This window comes from Sphaeramia orbicularis, chromosome 15, assembly GCF_902148855.1.
Source record: "Sphaeramia orbicularis chromosome 15, fSphaOr1.1, whole genome shotgun sequence".
Lineage (NCBI taxonomy): Eukaryota > Metazoa > Chordata > Actinopteri > Kurtiformes > Apogonidae > Sphaeramia > Sphaeramia orbicularis.
This window is the reverse complement of record NC_043971.1, coordinates 46,001,690-46,020,732: the sequence shown is the minus strand read 5'-3', so window position 1 is coordinate 46,020,732 and position 19,043 is coordinate 46,001,690. Positions and strand designations below refer to the sequence as shown.

General features: G+C 38.8%; 1 protein-coding gene across 1 annotated transcript; it reads right to left on the bottom strand.

Annotated features, from left to right (window-relative positions):
- Window positions 1-4,403: 4,403 nt before the first annotated feature.
- On the bottom strand, window positions 4,404-10,754 carry htr7a (5-hydroxytryptamine (serotonin) receptor 7a). The gene is made up of 2 exons (XM_030156153.1): window positions 9,592-10,754; window positions 4,404-7,647 (listed from the first exon to the last, which is right to left on the bottom strand). Exons 1-2 carry the CDS (start codon window positions 10,170-10,172, stop codon window positions 6,750-6,752), a joined length of 1,479 nt encoding a protein of 492 aa, XP_030012013.1. The 5' UTR covers window positions 10,173-10,754; the 3' UTR covers window positions 4,404-6,749.
- Between the last annotated feature and the right edge of the window lie 8,289 nt (window positions 10,755-19,043).

Genomic DNA, 19,043 nt, shown 5'->3' with positions numbered 1-19,043 from the left:
ATTGGCATCTAGTGGTGAAGTTACTTTATGCAATAAACCTCCTTACCCTACCCTATAATCACCACTAAAAATTATTATTAAATTAAAATAATTTAACTTCTTTTGTCCATTCTTTGCTTTTGGTTAGGTAGCTTGTTACATCCTTACAATAAATAGTTTAAAACACTTAGAAGTTCAATGTGTAATGTTTAGTGAGATCCTGGGGCAGCAGGAGGAAGAGCGGGTCATCCAATAATTGAAGGGTTGGCGGTGCGAATCCCACTCTGTCCTAGTTATGTGCCATTGTATCTTGTGTCTTGGGCAGCTGTGGCTACAAAATGTGAATGTGAGAGTGAATTAATAATGGATCACTAATGTAAAGGGCTTTTTTGTGGCTAGAAAAGCACTATATAAATATATATATATATATATATATATATATATATATATATATATATATATATATATATATATATATATATATATATACATATGTCACAGTAGAGATTGAAATCCAGTAGGTTTCCGAATCCTACTAGGACAGATTGAAATTTTAGTTTGTCCTAGGACAAACTGAAATCCTACAAGAAATTAGGATCTGAAGATTGGAATTCCAATCTGTCCTAGGAGAATTTACAATCCTACTAGGACAGATTGTAATTCTATTTGGAAGTGGGATCTGAAGATTGGAATTTCAGTCTGTCCTACGGCAAAAAATATAAGAATTCTGTCAGGACAATCTCGAATTCTATTAGGAGAATGTCAGATTATGTCAAAATGTATGGAAAATAGACTGAATCATTTCACAGCCAAAATTCCAGTCAATTTCAGCATAGATAAGCATACAATTTCGCCATCACTATTCCAGCTGAATTATTTTCATATCTTAGATACAGTATATGTCCCTTAGGTTAATACACATTGTAACCAGGGTGCCAGCCGTTTGGTCCAACCTTATTCAATGGCCGTATGTAAATGTCATTGGTATGTAAATGGACACATTTGCATAGGGCCATTATGAGTTAAATTCTCCTAGGACAGATTGGAATTCCAATCTTCAGATCCTAATTTCTTGTAGGATTTCAGTTTGTCCTAGGACAAACTAAAATTTCAATCTGTCCTAGTAGGATTAGGAATCCTACTGGATTTCAATCTCTACTGTGACATATATATATATATATATATATATATATATATATATATATATATATATATATATATATGTATATATATATATATATATATATATATATATATATATATATATATATATATATATATATATATATATATATGTATACAGTACAGGCCAAAAGTTTGGACACACCTTCTCATTCTTCGCATTTTCTTTATTTTCATGACTATTTTCATTGTAGAGCCTCACTGAAGGCATCAGAACTATGAATGAACACATGTGGAATTATGTACTTACCAAAAAAGTGTGAAATAACTGAAAACATCTCTTATATTCTAGTTTCTTCAAAGTAGCCACCCTTAGCTCTGATGACTGCTTTGCACACTCTTGGCATTCTCTTGATGAGCTTCCAGAGGTAGTCACCTGAAATGGTTTCCACTTCACAGGTGTGCCTCATCAGGGTTACTTCGTGGAATTTCTTGCCTTATGGATGGGGTTGGGACCATCAGTTGTGTTGTGCAGAAGTCAGGTTGATGCACAGCTGACAGCCCTACTGGACAACTGTTAGTTAACTGTTATTATGGCGAGAACTGTTAACTGTTATTATGGCGAGAACCAATCAGCTAAGTAAAGACAAACGAGTGGCCATCATTACTTTAAGAAATGAAGGTCAGTCAGTCCGGAAAATTGCAAAAACTTTGAATGTGTCCCCAAGTGCAGTCACAAAAACCATCAAGCGCTCCAACGAAACTGGCTCACATGAGGACCGCCCCAGGAAAGGAAGACCAAGAGTCACCTCTGATGCTGAAGATAAGTTCATGCGAGTCACCAGCCTCAGAAATCGCAAATTAACAGCAGCTCAGATCAGAGACCAGATGAATGCCACACAGAGCTCTAGCAGCAGACACATCTCTACAACAACTGTTAAGAGGAGACTGCGCCAGTCAGGTCTTCATGGTCAAACAGCTGCTAGGAAACCACTGTTAAGGAGAGGCAACAAACACAAGAGATTTATTTGGGCCAAGAAACCCAAGGAATGGACATTAGACCAGTGGAAATCTGTGCTTTGGTCTGATGAGTCCAAATTTGAGATCTTTGGATCCAACCGCCGTGTCTTTGTGCAACGCAGAAAAGGTGAACGGATGGATGCTACATGCCTGGTTCCCACCGTGAAGCATGGAGGGGGAGGTGTGATGGTGTGGGGGTGCTTTGCTGGTGACGCTGTTGGGGATTTATTCAAGATTAAAGGCAACCTGAAGCAGCATGGCTACCACAGCATCCTGCAGTGACATGCCATTCCATCCGGTCTGCGTTTAGTTGGACCATCATTTATTTTTCAACAGGACAATGACCCCAAACACACCTCCAGGCTGTGTAAGGGATATCTGACCAAGAAGGAGAGTGATGGAGTGCTGCGCCAGATGACCTGGCCTCCACAGTCACCGGACTTGAACCCAACCGAGATGGTTTGGTTGAGCTGGACCGCAGAGTGAAGGCAAAAGGACCAACAAGTGCTAAGCATCTCTGGGAACTTCTTCAAGACTGTTAGGAAACCATTTCAGGTGACTACCTCTGGAAGCTCATCAAGAGAATGCCAAGAGTGTGCAAAGCAGTCATCAGAGCTAAGGGTGGCTACTTTGAAGAAACTAGAATATAAGAGATGTTTTCAGTTATTTCACACTTTTTTGTTAAGTACATAATTCCACATGTGTTCATTCATAGTTTTGATGCCTTCAGTGAGAATCTACAATGAAAATAGTCATGAAAATAAAGAAATTGCAAAGAATGAGAAGGTGTGTCCAAACTTTTGGCCTGTACTGTATGTATGTATGTGTATATATATATATATATATATATATATATATATATATATATATATATATATATATATACATATATAAATTGTCTGTAAAAGTAGTACTGAAACCCTTGGTTAATGTACTGATTGACCTATTTTGTTGATTGCTTAAGTCATTTTTTATGTAAAAATGCCAAAAGTTAATTTAACTTTTACTGTTGCACACACACTTTTACACTTATCCATACATGCTTTGCACTACTGATACTACAAACTTGCACATCCCACTACATTTTTGATTATCAGTTAAATAAGCTGCGTGTTAACATAAGCCCATGTGGCTAGACTCCTCTGTTCCTGGCCAACGTAGTAACAAATGGAGACTCATCTGGGATCTGAACCCACAACCTCTCACACTCTAAGCAAGAATCATATAGTACAGATGACTAGAAAACAGAAATTATTTCAGAAAAATCTGTGTTGTGGTTCTGTAGCTAACAAATAAACATAAACTTTAAGGTTCATGAAAATCAACATGAAGCTTACAAGAAAAAGACATTTTTATACATGAATGAGGCCAAGTCTCAAAGCTTCAAAACAATAGTTCAATAACCAGTTGTTGATGCCAGAGTGACTCTGGCCATTATTTTATACAGTTTTTGACAAAAAAATATATTGTCTAAGTTTCTGCAAGTGTTATTGTACATATTTTCATCATGGACACTTTAAATTATACTGCAATCACTCTACTCTTAAGTCTTTGTTTATGAAAGAAGACCTGTTTTCAGAAAATACTTTTTATTCAGATTGTCTTCAGTAGCCATTGTGAGTTCTACTGTACAAGCCACTTGTTTAGGAATATGGGGTAGCGAGTGCACTGCCTGTTACTGCAGTTTTTTTGTGCATAAAAGAAACTTGCGTGAACTTCACATTTACATGAGATAACAAAGAGATTTTAAGTTCTTGAAAACATGTAAGATATTTTACCTCTGTGAGAGAAGCCCATGGGCTTTATAATATGGATAAAAATCAAAAACTTTAATGGGTCTGGATGTAATTAGATCCTCAAAATTAGATCATACATCTCCATGCTCAATTAAGAGCTGTAAGGAAGTTGTTGAGCTATTAAGGAAAATTGTGGAAATAAAAAGAAAATCTGTCATATAGTCTAAGTTTCAATCGGGTTCTCCTTAAGATTAACCATTTGTGATTCTTGCATGACCTCTGTAATTTTTGTTAAAATGAAAACAATCTCTAAAATAAATCCATGATTTGGCCGAAGTGCCAGGGTTAGATTATAAGACATTGCATTGTATCTAAAACAGAGGTGCATAGTTTTGAAAAGAGAGTGTGCTGCAAACAGAGGCTTGATGACTGAAGAAAAGGCACAGACACATTTGTGAATTGTCCAAAGGGATCACATTACTCGACAGGTCTTTCTCTCAGACTTCCATTTCATCACCTTCTAGCTCTTTACAATAGCCTCTGTCCATATATTTACTTATTTTTTCTAAGTGAGCTGCCTCGTCACATAAAAGATTGTTTAATAAAAGATTTTTAGGAAGGAGGTGGTAACTAGAGACTAAGTCCTGACACATTCAACACATAGTGATACTGACAAAAAAGAGGCAATTTCAAAAAGCTAGTAACTCATATGAAGTACAACAGATATTCTAGCCTCTGGCAGAAGTTTTGTCCCATCAGCTTAGAGTGACTATTCATTTGTGTACAAATTTTTACATGTCAGGTGAGTTTAATCGTTACACTCTACTTTCCCCATGCTTGTCCATTGAAACCAACCTCAACATTTAGAGTCACTGAAAAACTTGTGTTGTTGCATTAACCAGGGACCACAGTGGATATATTAAAAGTTTTTGCCTCATGGGCTGATTGAGATCCAAGAACTCCTCCATTTTTTTTGTTTCTGGGGAAAGGTTTTCCTTGGCTCAAACTGAAAATACTAAAACACGCAACAACAAAATTTTCATCAATTTGAGATGTTTGAGACACATGTTAAGTCACTTTTTTTTTTTAAGCTCCTTTAGCTTTTGTAGCAATATTATGTGCAAAAGACTGTTCTGCAGTCAGTATCAGTACCAAGGCAGCAGCCTTTACAATTGTAGGACTTCACCAGATGACAGGTGGCAATTATCATTCAGTTCTTGTAATTAAACTCATGTACAGCAGCAGCTACTGTTTGAATAACTTGAATTCAACACCAGGGAACTACAGTTTCATAATTCCCAGGAGAAAAAAAATTAACTCTTTTTTTTTTTTTTATCTCTGTGCCTTCATGTGCATCTTTTATTAGCAGCAGCAGTCCACCTCTTCATTGCAACCATTGTATAAAGTCAACCCAGTCACAGGCAAAAATGTTACTATTGTATGTTTCTGCAAAACATGGACACACATTACATAAATGAAGCATTCACATCATATCAAGATATCTACATATAACCTGACTTGAAGCTGAAAATCCACACTTCAATCACATCTTGATAGCTTCATTTCACATCAATATTACAATATTGAGGCAATATTACAAATGTTGTGTCTATGTCCAACTGGGCCACCACCACCATGTTGGTGTGTTTTTACCCCTTTTTACTTTAATCAGAGTTTAAGAAGTGATTGGAGTGGAAATTAGACATACTACCAATTAGTTTAAGACTGTTTTTAGGATTAAAGGAATTAAAATGCTTTAGTTAGGGTCAGGAAATTATGGAACCCATCAAGTCCCAGAATGTAAGATATTTTGAATCTTGTTCACAAATAAAATATTGTAACTACATACAAAACTATTATTGTGTGAACAAGTCATTACTTCATGTGAGCTTTTACTACTGTAAACAGCCTCTACTACAAAATGTCTAAATAGTCTTACATATAACCAAACTCTGTTGATTTTTATTGAGAACAAGTCAGGCTCTAGCCACTGGCAGTTTTACCAACATGTATGGAAGTTGTGTTTATTACAAGGAAAATAAAAAACATATTTATTGTAGATATTGGCCTCACTCTTGGAATATAGAAGTAGGGATGAAAATGATCTAAGGACAACAATCATATTCCTTTAGTGGGATATGATGCAAATTGCGTTAGCTTAGGGATTCTAGCTTGGTAATAGCTGAGTTATCTTATTAAGCCAAAGTCAGCTATCCTTAAAATTGGTGACAAAATCATTCATTTTTTAAGCAAAAAATAAAGAGAAAAAGATGTTGTTGTTGTTTTTTTTTTGTTTTGTTTTTTTTTCACTTTATTTGAAATACACATCGTTGTAAAGCTACTGGAGTAAAGTTACAATGGGTAATATTTTTCGTAGTCATTGGCATAAATTCCACACTATTTGTTCAGCATAGTGTAATTCAAATGGTCTGAGAGGACAATTCTAGCCCATGACAGAAGACAGTGATAGGTCAGTGATACAGTGAAAGGGGAACTTATAAGGAACAGTGAAGGAGAGTGTTAGAGCTCATGGATGTATTATATGACCTCTCTTCAAACACCTAATGTAGAGCTGCAAGAGGAGGATGTGTCTAAATTCAACAGTTTTTTTTTCTCTCTTTTTTGCCTGTTTCTGATTTCTGTCTACTGCACCTTTAAGTGGCAATAACAAATAAATAAATAAACAGACATGTTAATATTAACCCTGTTTTTCACTCACTAACATTTACAGTATACATGGTTTGCAGAAATGTATGATGCCAATATGTTATTATGGTGACTGGGTTGACAAATTTGGAGCAGCAAGCAGTCTGACAGCCTGGTGGTTAGAGCCACAGATGCCTAGATAGGCTTTTAGTCTCTGCAGCACCACTGTTTGGCGGATGAACAGCTTTACACATCATTGTCTGGCTTCTCCACCAGTTTCAGAGCCTCGTGCATGCCAGCTGCCGACAGCTTCCGATTGATGTTCCTGTAACGGCACCGCAGGAGGTTACTGTAGGTGGTCCTCAGATCACGGTTGAAAAAAGCATAAATGAAGGGATTAATAAGTGAGTTGGCATAGCCCAGCCACAACAGAGTTCTTTCCAGCCAGAGTGGAACACAGCTGCACTCGATGCCACATACAAATGGCCTCGCAGTGGACACCAAGAAGAACGGCAGCCAGCAGAAACTGAAGGCACCAACTACGATGCCCAGAGTGGCTGCTGCCTTCTGCTCCCGTTTGAAGATGGATTGGTTTTTCCGCTTCCGGCGCTGGTGGTGCTCGCCGCTCTTAAGGAGGCGGGATACACGTGTGCTGCACTCCTCCTCCACCTCACGCTGGAGCTTCAACGCTGCAGACACACAGTCCAGGCTCTCCTCATCCTCTTCCTCCTGGTCTGCCTCGGTCCCCTCCACACTTCCAGTCTCTCCAGACTCTGCTGGCCTATTAGCCTCGTGTGTGGCTCTCCCCCCTCGAGGAGCCACCCCTGCAACCTGCTCCTTCTCTCTGGGGAAGCCAGTTATGGTGTGCTTTGCAGCGCTGAGCTTTGCTGCTCTGTAGATCCTATAGTACATGAACAACATCACTGACATGGGGATGTAGAAGGCCACAGCCGTTGAGTACACTGTGTAGCCAAAGTCCTGACTGATGAGGCACACTCTGCCATCATTGACGTTCTGCGCCCAACCGAACAAAGGGGGGAGGGTGATGGAGGCAGAGAGAAGCCACACTGACAGGATCATCTTGGCCATGCAACAACCATTTTGACGGACAGGATAAGTCAGGGGTTTTGTGATACCCAAATACCTGCAGAGAAAACATTCAAGTGAATGACTTCATAATTAGGGGTGACCATATTGATTCTCAAGAACAATATATACATTTTTACAAGAGATTTGTTGTTGACACTGCTTAATTTTGTATTGTAAGGCATTCTTGTACCTAAATGGCTAGTAATAAAGTCTCATATTGCAAACTAAATACACCCCACTCTCTTGACCATGGTGCAAAAACAAAAAGAAATGTGGAAAGTCTGTCATTAGAGCCAGAGTTTGTTTTGTAAGTTCTTGCCTTTTTAATTACGTCATGTTAACCCATGTTCACAATCGTAACACACATAACTGGTGACACTAATGAATCCTAACACTAGATATATGGTACTTGCTATAGAATGGAACAAAGGAGAAGAAGAAAAAAAGTCTGTTTTGAGCTATTGTAGAAATATGGAGGACCAAATGGACAACCTACTCCCTCTGGTGATAGAAACTACTTCACAATCACACAGTCTTGAGTATTACACTTTATTGCTGCAAGCAGATCCTCCTAAAGCCACAATGTACTACAAACTGGACCTTTAGGTTAATTTCCCAGCAAAATTGTTTCAAACTAACAATTGGTTAGTTAGCTCTCAACAAATTACCCTTTAAAACTTTTTTATTGTCAGATCTTAGGTGTATGGTAATGTGTTCTCACAATTGAAAATAAACAAAATGCAATATACTTGATGCTATACATATATATATTCACTTGAATATATTCAAGATATTGCATTTTTTTTTTTATTTTCAATTATGAGAGCGTCTTATAATGTTCGTTGTATGTTGTTGTTTTTTTTTAGTAATGTTTGCTTTTTTAATGATAACATCAGCCTGCCCAGGGACTACAGTTGGAAATTAGCACTAGTGCTACAACCTGGCACACTACATCTCTCCTGTTTAGGGTTAATGTATATTGTGCATTGTGTCTAGATAAATAAATAAAATACAAAATACAAATGTATAGGCAGATTCTTTCCAATACACAGCATTGTTCAAATAAAAGCCCAAAACTTGCCTCACTTAATTATTTTTCCTACACGGAATCATCTTTATGCCAGATTTAGTCCTGCACAAATGATGTTCTTCTGACCCTCAGCAAGGTGCCTTTGAGCAAGGTTCTTAACCACAATCTGTGATGTCCCTAGGTGAGAAGATACCTTTTTTTTTTTTTTTTTTTTTTTAAGGAAGCTCAGTACTAAGGTCATATATGACCTGTAAAGCCTTCAGTGTTAAGCAAAGCTCAGGCCCATATGTAGGAACCTTAACCACAGAACACAGAACAATAAATCCTTTATAGCTCAACAAAATATTGTAAAACAAGGCATGTGAATATTAGATTTTACCTGCGGACAGAACACATGCAGGTGTGCATAGGTATGATGAAAGAATTGTTTAATAATTTTTAATGACATTTCAGTTAAGTTCCACATATAATGAGAAAAAAAATGAGTCATTCCGGTTTGAACTGTGGGTTATTTTTTGTCCATCCTCCTCCAAACCCTTTTTCGGCAGAAAGGGACCTATTGCCACAGTAAACTGGGAGCTACAAAGGTCAGTGTGTTTTCAAAGTGCCTTTGAACGAGATCCTCAACCATATTTATAATATGCGCTCTGACCTCGAGCACATCTCTTGCATCCCTGTACCGAAGGACAGACAAAATGGCACATTAGGCTGTGTAAAAAGGATGTTCATGAGAATGTCGAGTGGGGAACTGAAAAAGTTTGTCAACTTCTAATCGCCTCTAAACGTGGAGATTCATAATGTGGAAGAAAATGTAAATGTAAATATGTGGAGCTCTAAAAAGTGCGGTGCGCAAAGCAATATTTTCAAAGTCAGGATTCTGGTACTTACTTTATTTACTTGGAGTAATCCTGTTCTACAGTGTTGGCGAATAAAACTCATATTTTATGTAGTAAAAGAAGTTGGCCTCACCTGTCAATGCTTATTACGCATAGAGTCATAATAGACGCGGTGCAGCACATCACATCCATGGCAATAAAAACGTTACAGAAGAACTGTCCGAATATCCACTGACCGCCGATCAGGTCTGTGATGCTGACGAACGGCATCACGGCAAGAGCCACAGAGAGGTCCGCTACAGCCAGGGAAACGATCAAATAGTTGGATGGCTGGCGCAGCTTCTTGACGAAGCACACGGAGATGACCACCAGTAAGTTCCCACAGATGGTGGACAGCGTGAGCATAGTGAGGACACCGCCGATCAGGACCTTCTCCACACGGCCGTAGCTCAGAATCTGCTCGCCGCACCGGGTCCCGTTCGTCTCCATGACCAGCGGCTGACTGGAGGTGGACGGAGAAGTCGCTGCTGCCGCAGCTACTGCAGCCTCTGCGGCGTCCTGCGCAATCTTCAGCAGCCTGGGCGCAAGAGCCTCCGAGATCATCATGTTGGTGGAGCCCCCGGGATCTCCGCCACCGGCTCTGTCCTCTATCATGAACGACGACCTCATGTTGCCGCTGCCGAAGGTTCCGTTATCCGCTCTCACAACAACCATTCTGCTGCCTTCTGTGCCGTTTTATCCATGGATCTGGGGACCCCTCCGGTGGTGACATAGACGCACGTGCCGGTGTTAGTGTGAGCAATGAGTAATTCCCTTCCTCAGCCCCCTCAGGATAAACTACACTGACATGCTTTCCATCCCTTCATAAAGCCTCGGCGCCTTAATTCTTCTATTTACAGCCATACTCCTCATTACGCACGTGGAGCACCGCAGGCAAATTCCCAAAATATCTGACCTATATAATAAGATTTTATTCCCTGTTTTCTGAATCCATCTTATCCACGATCGCACCTTTCCGTCTGATGTGCAGAAAGAAACTTAAAAAGCCGCAGTGTGCGCGTAAGCATCACAAAAGTTGACGCACGACGTCAAATGCATGTTGGGTATCCCACAGGCTGCAGAATACTAAACATATTAGTGTGTGCTCAATGTGCCACATTGAAATTGTCAGTTGTAATGTTTGGAATTCAGTTTGGCGAAAATGTCTCAACAAGCGCTGTGTGCGTATGACCGTGCGTAATGGTGCACAGGAGAAAAAAAGTTGTATCGATTCCAGTGTATTTTGCTATCGGGTGTTTAATGAAACATTCTCATCTAAGCACATGCACACAGAGGAAGATGTGGACTGAGATTAGACAGGGTGTGAAGAAACTATAATGGATGATGTGAAACTACTGTTCTAAAAAAAGAAAAGAGAGAGAGAAAAAAAGAATACGTGGAAAGAAACAGAAACAAATGAAGAACACTCACTATTTGGGGATTATAACTGTCAAGTCTCATAAATCACTTAACTCTTTCTTTTTTTTCCTTTCTTTATTTATTTATTTATTTATTTATTTATTTATTTATTTATATTTTTGCTTTAATCACAGCGCTTTCCAGTTTAACCCTTATACAACCATTGACAGTACGTATTTAGTTCTGAACCACGGATATAAGATTTATTTAGACACACAGCCTGGCATCTGGCATCCGGCATCCATAAACGGGCCAAGAGAGCATGCAGGGAGTATTGTTTACGTGTTTAAAACACTGGTTTAGGGACAACAAAATCTATTACCACATAATATCAGGACACGAGAACCTAAAACTAAATGAAAGTGTGTGTGGGGTTTAGTATCATTCCGTAAGGACTGCTAATAAAATGACAAATAAAATAACTGCAAACAAATCTTTTTCTGTAAAGCTGTTGTAAGAAATCTTGGGACCCTTATGTGTTTTCTAAGTTTACATCAAGTTTTCCACTTGTGAAGATTTTTTTTAATTAAAGTTTGAAGCTGTACTTCACCTTCATCCCTTCGTGTTGGAGGTTGATGGGATTTAATTCAATAAACGTATTAAACAATATTTTATGACAGTTCAAGTGCAGGTATTGCCTGTGACCTCTATAAGATCATGATGTTTAGAATATGACACAAATTCAGTCTGAGCAGAGGACGTGCTGATTACCCAGAGTTTCAGTCATTTTGTGCGTCACATTTTACATTAAATAATGAGCATCAAAAACAAAAGACACAAACTGCCTCACTTCATATCTAAACATTATGAGATTTCCATTTTTGGGAAGGAAAACAGAAATCCAAAGTGCTCCCACAGCCATTTCATCATTTTCCAATCTAAGATCAGTTATTGCATATGTCCATACATGGGGATGGTACAAATGCTAGGACTGGTCTTGAGCAGCAGTACCACCAAGCGACGAAATGCATTTACTGCATGTTACATCCGTGAAGTAATACCACTGGAATTCAAATGTTTAGGAATACTTTATCTTGAGTTTTCCAGACATATTTGCATTTTTCCTATAAGGGCCATGTATTGTCAAAGTGAACACTCATTGAGATTAACACAGCAATATCTGACAAAATGACATGTGAAAAGTTTGTTCTACATATCAAACTAAGGTTTATTATTGAGTAAAGTTAATGACAACAAGGCAATAACAAGTAAAATCTGATGATCCAGTGTGCAGTTCACCTTCATGCGTTGGTAGCCAGGACAGGCCCTAAGCACTTCAGAAAATGAATGAGTGAGTGAATGCATATCTGATGTTCAACAATGATCTAGAAACAATTTTTATTCCCAGGGCTGAATGTCAAAAGGTCACACAGAGGAGCTAAAATATTGAATTTCTGCACAAAATTATAGGTGGTTTGATATCACTTCCAAAGCTATAGCTCTTTTCTGGGACCTTTTTGACCTTCCATGTACCATGTGTAGAGCCTAAGGCACAGAAGGAGATAGCAAGACACCCAACCCCCACTAACCAACTTCCTCTTATGGAACAGAGAAGAACAGGCATCAGTGACAATGACATGACATTTATGAAACCAGACAAAGCATGAAAAGGAGGAGTTGGGATGGTGGATACAAATACAGATCGGAAAAGACAACGTGTTCCAGTAGAGAACCAGAAGAGATGTGAAGTAACTGTTGAAATACTTTGTTACTGGGCTGTAAGTTTTTTTTTTTCACTCCCCCATTTAAATACTGCTATATGTACTATTTATTCTACATTTTCACATTTGTGAACAAGATGACAGCAACGTAATACCATAAAAAAAGACCACAAAATGATGAAACAAGATGAACATCATGTAAAATATGGCTCAAGACAAAAATTACATAATAATAGAAATAAGATCAAACAATGTAAATGACAAGATAGAGATAAAGAAAGAACCTCAGCAAGATGGTGTAAAAGAAGAAATAACATGTCAATACTATAAATCACATAATTACTCAAAATCACAATGAGAGCAATCCAGGACCATTTACAGAATCAAAGAAAACATTACAAAGATCATAGTGTATATTTTAATATACACTGCCAAATGATGTCATCACCTGGATGGTGATTTTTTTTTTAAAGCCAGTCAGATTGGATTCATTGGATAATTACTGCAGTCATTAATATTTCATCTGCAACAAGTTCTTTAATCTTCATTGATACAGTAAGTAGCTTCTCATTTCTTAAATAGCCATCAGTTTGATGGAAAGCATAAAGATTGGGCTGGGTTTCAATAAGAAAAGGTCATATGGCGTGATGAGTTCAGACTGATCCTGTTTCAGAGTAATGGGTACATCAGGGCAAAAAGAGAGGCAGATTGGACCTCAAAGTCTGCTTACTCTTATCCATGTGGATGCAAACGTTCCGTGCTCAAGTACCGTACCCAAGTTCAGTTGAGAAGGTAGTCCTGGGTATGCACTGCCTGGACTCCAGCATGGTACGTTGCCATGTGAATGCGATCCATGCCCGAGACCAGATGTGATCTAATCACCATTCCAACAACGGAAGTGATCTAATCACCATGAGACCATAGACGGTGCTCCTGTTGTCTCCTGAAAAATCCTTGAATCCGTTTGACACAGGCTTGCCATATCGACCGAACTGCTCGGTGATATATCAGGGACAATGAAGGTCGCTCTTCTTCACTTTGCCTCAAACTGGCTTACAGACAGAAAAGTAGTGCCTGTCTTGCCGCCAGTGAACGCTTGTGAACGCAACATCTGCGGGAAAGGTGTGAACGTACCCAAGTGTCGTTGAGTATGCTGTGTGAAAATCCCACACATCCCTAATATCACATATATACACACATATCCCTAAATCACATATTTAATCTTCCTATCAGCCTGAAAACACATATGATTAGCCAAAGTATTTGTTGAGTGGAGAGGAGTGGAAAGAATTGTGCTTCATCTTAGACCCGCTGAATTACATTGTGCTAAAAACAATTATGGACTTTTTGCTCATTCATTTATTCATTAATTTTCTGAACCACTTAGTCCTTGAGAAGGTCACCGGGGTGCATTAATATGTAGTATATGAATTAGCCATTCTACCCACTCACAGTCATGGCTCACTTTGCAGGAACCAAAAATCCAAACAAGTCCTTCTGCCTAAACAACAGCATAGGTTCATTTGTACTGCTGCCAAAAATGCAGTGCATGAAAATAAAAAATGCATGAAAAATGGCCACATAACTGTGAGTAATGACATGCAAGATGGTGATGCTGTATACTATACAGTGTATAGGATATATGAAGAAAAAACACCTGATATGCATCATATGCTGGGTTAGATTTATTAGTCCTAGTCATGTGCCGTTGTGTCCTTGGGCAAGACACCTCACCCACCTTGCCTCCAGTGTCATCCACACTGTATTTTATATTATTAAATAATATTTATTTATCTTTATATTTTACATATTTCTATATATATTTTATATGGTGTATGGTGTATAAATATTCGGTGGTGGTCGGAGGGGCCATTTGGCGCGGAATGGCAGCCACACTTCAGTCAGCCTGCCCAAGGGAAGCTGTGGCTACAGATGGCATTTACCACCAGAGTGTGAATGTGAGAGTAAATGAGTAATGGTTCAAAAATGTAAAGCGCTTTGGGTACCTTGAAAAGCGCTATAGGAATCTGATCTATTATTATCATTATCATTACTAGACCAAAAATATGTCATGTAGCAGAATTTATTGTATCTATCAGGTTGTAAAAGTCATGCTGCTTTCAACAGACTTTCAGGAATAAATTATAACTTCGTAGATTAAAAATACATTGATTTAACAAGAACATAAAAATTAATTAAACACCCACCACCATGACAAAAAGGCAGATTGACTTAAGTCATGAATAAGGAACAGATTGGTGTCTATAAGGATAATAACTAAAAAATGAATTTTGTTTGTGGTTACAATATCAACATGGAACAACAGAAACTTTTTTTAGCTCACTTGCTGTTTCATTTAAACTGATGCGGGGCTGTTCTCACTCCTGTCCAACAGAGCCAACAGTTTGTCCAGAACCCCTTCCTGATGAAAACATACAGAACTGTATTTAAAGGAGGTCTCAAATGAATAAAGAGCAGGACAGCAACTATGAATATCAAATTTGGGATTTCTGCCACCTATAAAGAGATCATGCAAGGAACAGTAGTGCATAAAGAACAACAAGCAGGACCAAGGCTCTTAGAATTCATTGTTTTTCAGCTGAGGTGACGTGGATGTGCTGCAGACAGGGTTTTAACTGTCCTCAGCAGCACAGAAACCTTAATGGATTGGCTGAAGTGGTACCACAGTGGGTGGGTGATGGCTAAATACCAGACGTGGGAGGAAGTCGCACATACACAAGCAACAAGCCAGTTTCACTCTGAACTTTAACATATCAAGTCCCAATTTTTCACCCTGAGCAATGTTTTTGCATGGTGGTCACGACCATAATATCCATTTCCCAGTCTATTTATCAAAACACTACAAGAAAATAGAGGGAAGCCTTGTGCATAGTATAAAAAAAAAAAAAAAACAAGAATATAAACTACATGGTTTCTGCAGGAAACAGTCTGCAGGAAATCTAGTGTGATGCCTGTTCTGATGATTAAAAAAAAAAAGTAGCCTCAAACTATTTTTTTGGACATTGGAGATGTGTTAAATAAAACACTAGATTAGTTCAATAAATCTCAATGTCTGCACAGAAGTTTTCAAGACATGTTAAGTACAAAGGAAGGTTACTGTAATGGGTCAAGTACAGAGGCTGAATCCAATTGCAAGACCAGTAGACGGATGAAAAGTTGAGTGTGTTTATTAAACACAATCACAGGGATAACAACACAGAATAGTTAGCACGTCGGTGGAAGCGTGGGAATCTGGACCCGACGTCCGGGTTGTGAGCGGGGTCAGCGGGCAATCCGCACGGCCGAGCCGGAGTAATCCCGACAGCAACCCGACTAGGGCAGAACAGAGGGATGTCAAAAAACAGGCCAGGTCATACATGGGAGAGCAGATCAGAAAGCAACAGTACATGAGGGACAGGCAAAAACTCACGGTCAGTAATCCAGGCGCAGGGTCGATACACAGGTAGTCGTTGGAGGCAGAGGTACCAAAGGGAGTAGGCAGAATCAGAGTCGGGTAACCGAACCAGGTCACAGACGAGCAGGCAAAACAGGAACAGGCAGAATCAGTGGTCAGAAGACAAAACGGGTCACAACGGGCAGACAGACTGACAGGATCCAAAAACGCTAGTAAGTGAGCACACAAGTGTAGCAAACAAACTGGCAAAGAAACAGGGGAAGACACAGGGTTTAAATACACAAGAGGGAGGGAAGACAATTAGACACAGGTGGAACACATCAGGGTGGAGTCAGGTAATCAGGAGCAGGTGAAACAATCAAGGAGGGGAAGTAAAGACACCAGACATGACACATGAGGGAAACTTAACAAAATAAAACAGGAAATGACAGACAACATAAATGACAGACAAAAATCCAGACACTGTCTGGGAGCCGACATGACAGTTACATTAAATATAAAAGACTGCCCAGTTTTTTTCTCAAATTCTTGTATTGAGTTGTTCAATATTTCAGTCATATCTTGTTACAGAGACTGACAAATGCATTTGTACATTATAGTACAGTGTATCACAAGTCTCTTACTAAATAAACTAACCTACTAACAGTATGTACAGGTCCTATACAATACTGTACACTATAGGTCGAAACAACAGCAAAGTCACACACAAATGATACTTCAAAGCTGAAATAAACTGAACAGTACTATAAAACATAGACAATACTGACAGTGATGGAACAAACTGTAATGAGCTATTTTTACTACAGAACTATATTTCTGTACCATTTTGAAAACTGATATTTTAATTATTGTAATAGTAATAACAGTACACCAAGGCTCTCATTGTTCGATTGGAACCTGCGTCATAATGAGTGACACGCATTACATCAGAAATCAGCCAATCATATTGACTTGTCAAGTCATCAGCCACAAGTCAAAGTAGTGTTAGTCAAGCAAGTCTCAAGTCCTAAAAATTGCAACTTAAGTTTGATCTGAGTCAGGTCATGTGAATGAAGTCCTCCACTTCTGCTAAATACCTGTAATACAAGTCAGAGACATATACTATACTGTAATTTAATAGTTTATACATAGAGAAGTATCACACTGACAGACCTTTCTGATACACATCATGAAGCAGACACTGGTAATCTCAACTCGACAGCAAATGTAGTAGAAGACCTCAGATATCCTCCATTTCCTAGGTTTAACCACCAAAACAATCAGGTCACAGAGATGAGGAGGTTGATAACATAGATCAGAAAAAGGATGTCATTTTGTACCTGCAGGGTAACATAAGTAAACTAGACTCACCAACAAGTCATAGTTACCTAATACATCCATGTCTGTACCATGTGAAGAAGAATAATGTAATGAAAGATAATAAAACTGTAAGATATGGTTTGGAGGATGTAACTGCAAAATCTGAGTATAATATTCTTATATTTTCTTTAGTGTAAATAGAAATAAGAAATGGAAATGAAAATAGTAGTGTTTCTGACATTATAATGAGCATCTACAGATAATGGAGAGTTGGTCATCTCCGTACAGTCCACCATACTGTAGCAGTGTTTTTATTGCACCTCATAACAGACCTTCCTTTCCTTTCTTTCATTTTACAGTTAATGGCAATTAGACCCTTAACTAGAAAGCCCAGAGGGAACAAAACAAACACTGACTTCTTTGGAGCCACTTTAGTGGAGGCTGAAAGTTGTGTTCAGTAGATTAAAACCTATCCTTCAGTTGAACTTTATTTTATGGATGCGAGGTTGGTGACTTTTGTGATATAAAACACCATTATGTCATGGTGGTTACAAAATTACTTACCATGAAATGCTGTAAGTATGACAATATTTCATGGTAAGTATGAAATTTTGTCATATATACCATCACACATTCTGCAGTTAGTCAAAAACGTGTTGTGTTTTGTTGGGTCAGAAAATTCAGCCTGGATAACTTGAAAACATAAAACCTACAGCCACGTTTATTTTCCATACAGGGGCATAAAAACATATGTTTTAGACTTCTCAACAGTTTTCAGACCAGGTCTCTGTAAGCATGTATAATATGCCTTAAAACAGATGGAGGGAAACATAAAATTGTCAAAAATCTGCCAAGTAGTGTAGTATAAGGTACAGTATTCAATGGTGGATTTACCTACAGGTGCCCTCGGCGCTGCGCCTACATTTGAAAATACTAAAATGTTGAAAATAACATTATTACCTCTCTTGCTGGGATTCTCCAGCATCATAGACCTTAGTATTATACTACCTGGCCAAGAAAAAGTTGCCACCAAAAAAAAAAAAAAAGGTCACAGACTAATATTTTGTCAGACAGCCTTTAGCTTTGATTACGGCACGCATTCACTGTGGCAGTATTTCGATAAGCTCTGCAATGTCACAAGATTTATTTCCATCCAGTTTTTAGTTATTAAGATGTTGCAAGATCTTGTATTGATGATGGGAGAGTCTGACCACTCCGCAAATCCTTCTCCAGCACATCCCAAAGATTCTCAATGGGGTTAAGGTCTGGACTCTGTGGTGGCCAATCCATGTGTGAAAATGATGTCTCATGCTCCCTGAACCACTCTTTCACAATTTGAGCCTGATGAATCCTGGCATTGTCATCTTGGAATATGCACGTGCCATCACGGAAGAAAAAATGTACAGTAGTACAGTAAAAATGTACAGGAGGCACTAGGCATGATGAGTGCATCACTTTATCTGCCGCTCTTCTTACGCTGATCCGCCCATCAGTCTGGAACAGCGTAAATCTGGACTCATCAGGCCACATGACCTTCTGCCTGGCTCCCAGGGTTGGTGGCTGCCTCCTGGTGTGGATGGCTCCCTGAGACAGCGCCTCCTCTTTTACTTTTACTTTCTGGTCCTCTCGTGCTCAGTCAGTCTTTTTAAGTGTATGTGTGCTTCTGTGTGTGCATCTGTGTATGTGTGTGTGTGTGTGTGAGTGGTGGGTAGGTGGGTGGTTGGGTGGTACTGATTTTTAAACTTATATGTA

Excerpts from the sequence above, each read along its gene's own strand:
- htr7a (XM_030156153.1), bottom strand. The coding sequence starts at position 10,172 with ATGGTTGTTGTGAGAGCGGATAACGGAACCTTCGGCAGCGGCAACATG. Across the intron at positions 7,648-9,591 it reads TGCGTAATAAGCATTGACAG|GTATTTGGGTATCACAAAAC; the intron begins GTGAGGCCAACT and ends TTTTCTCTGCAG.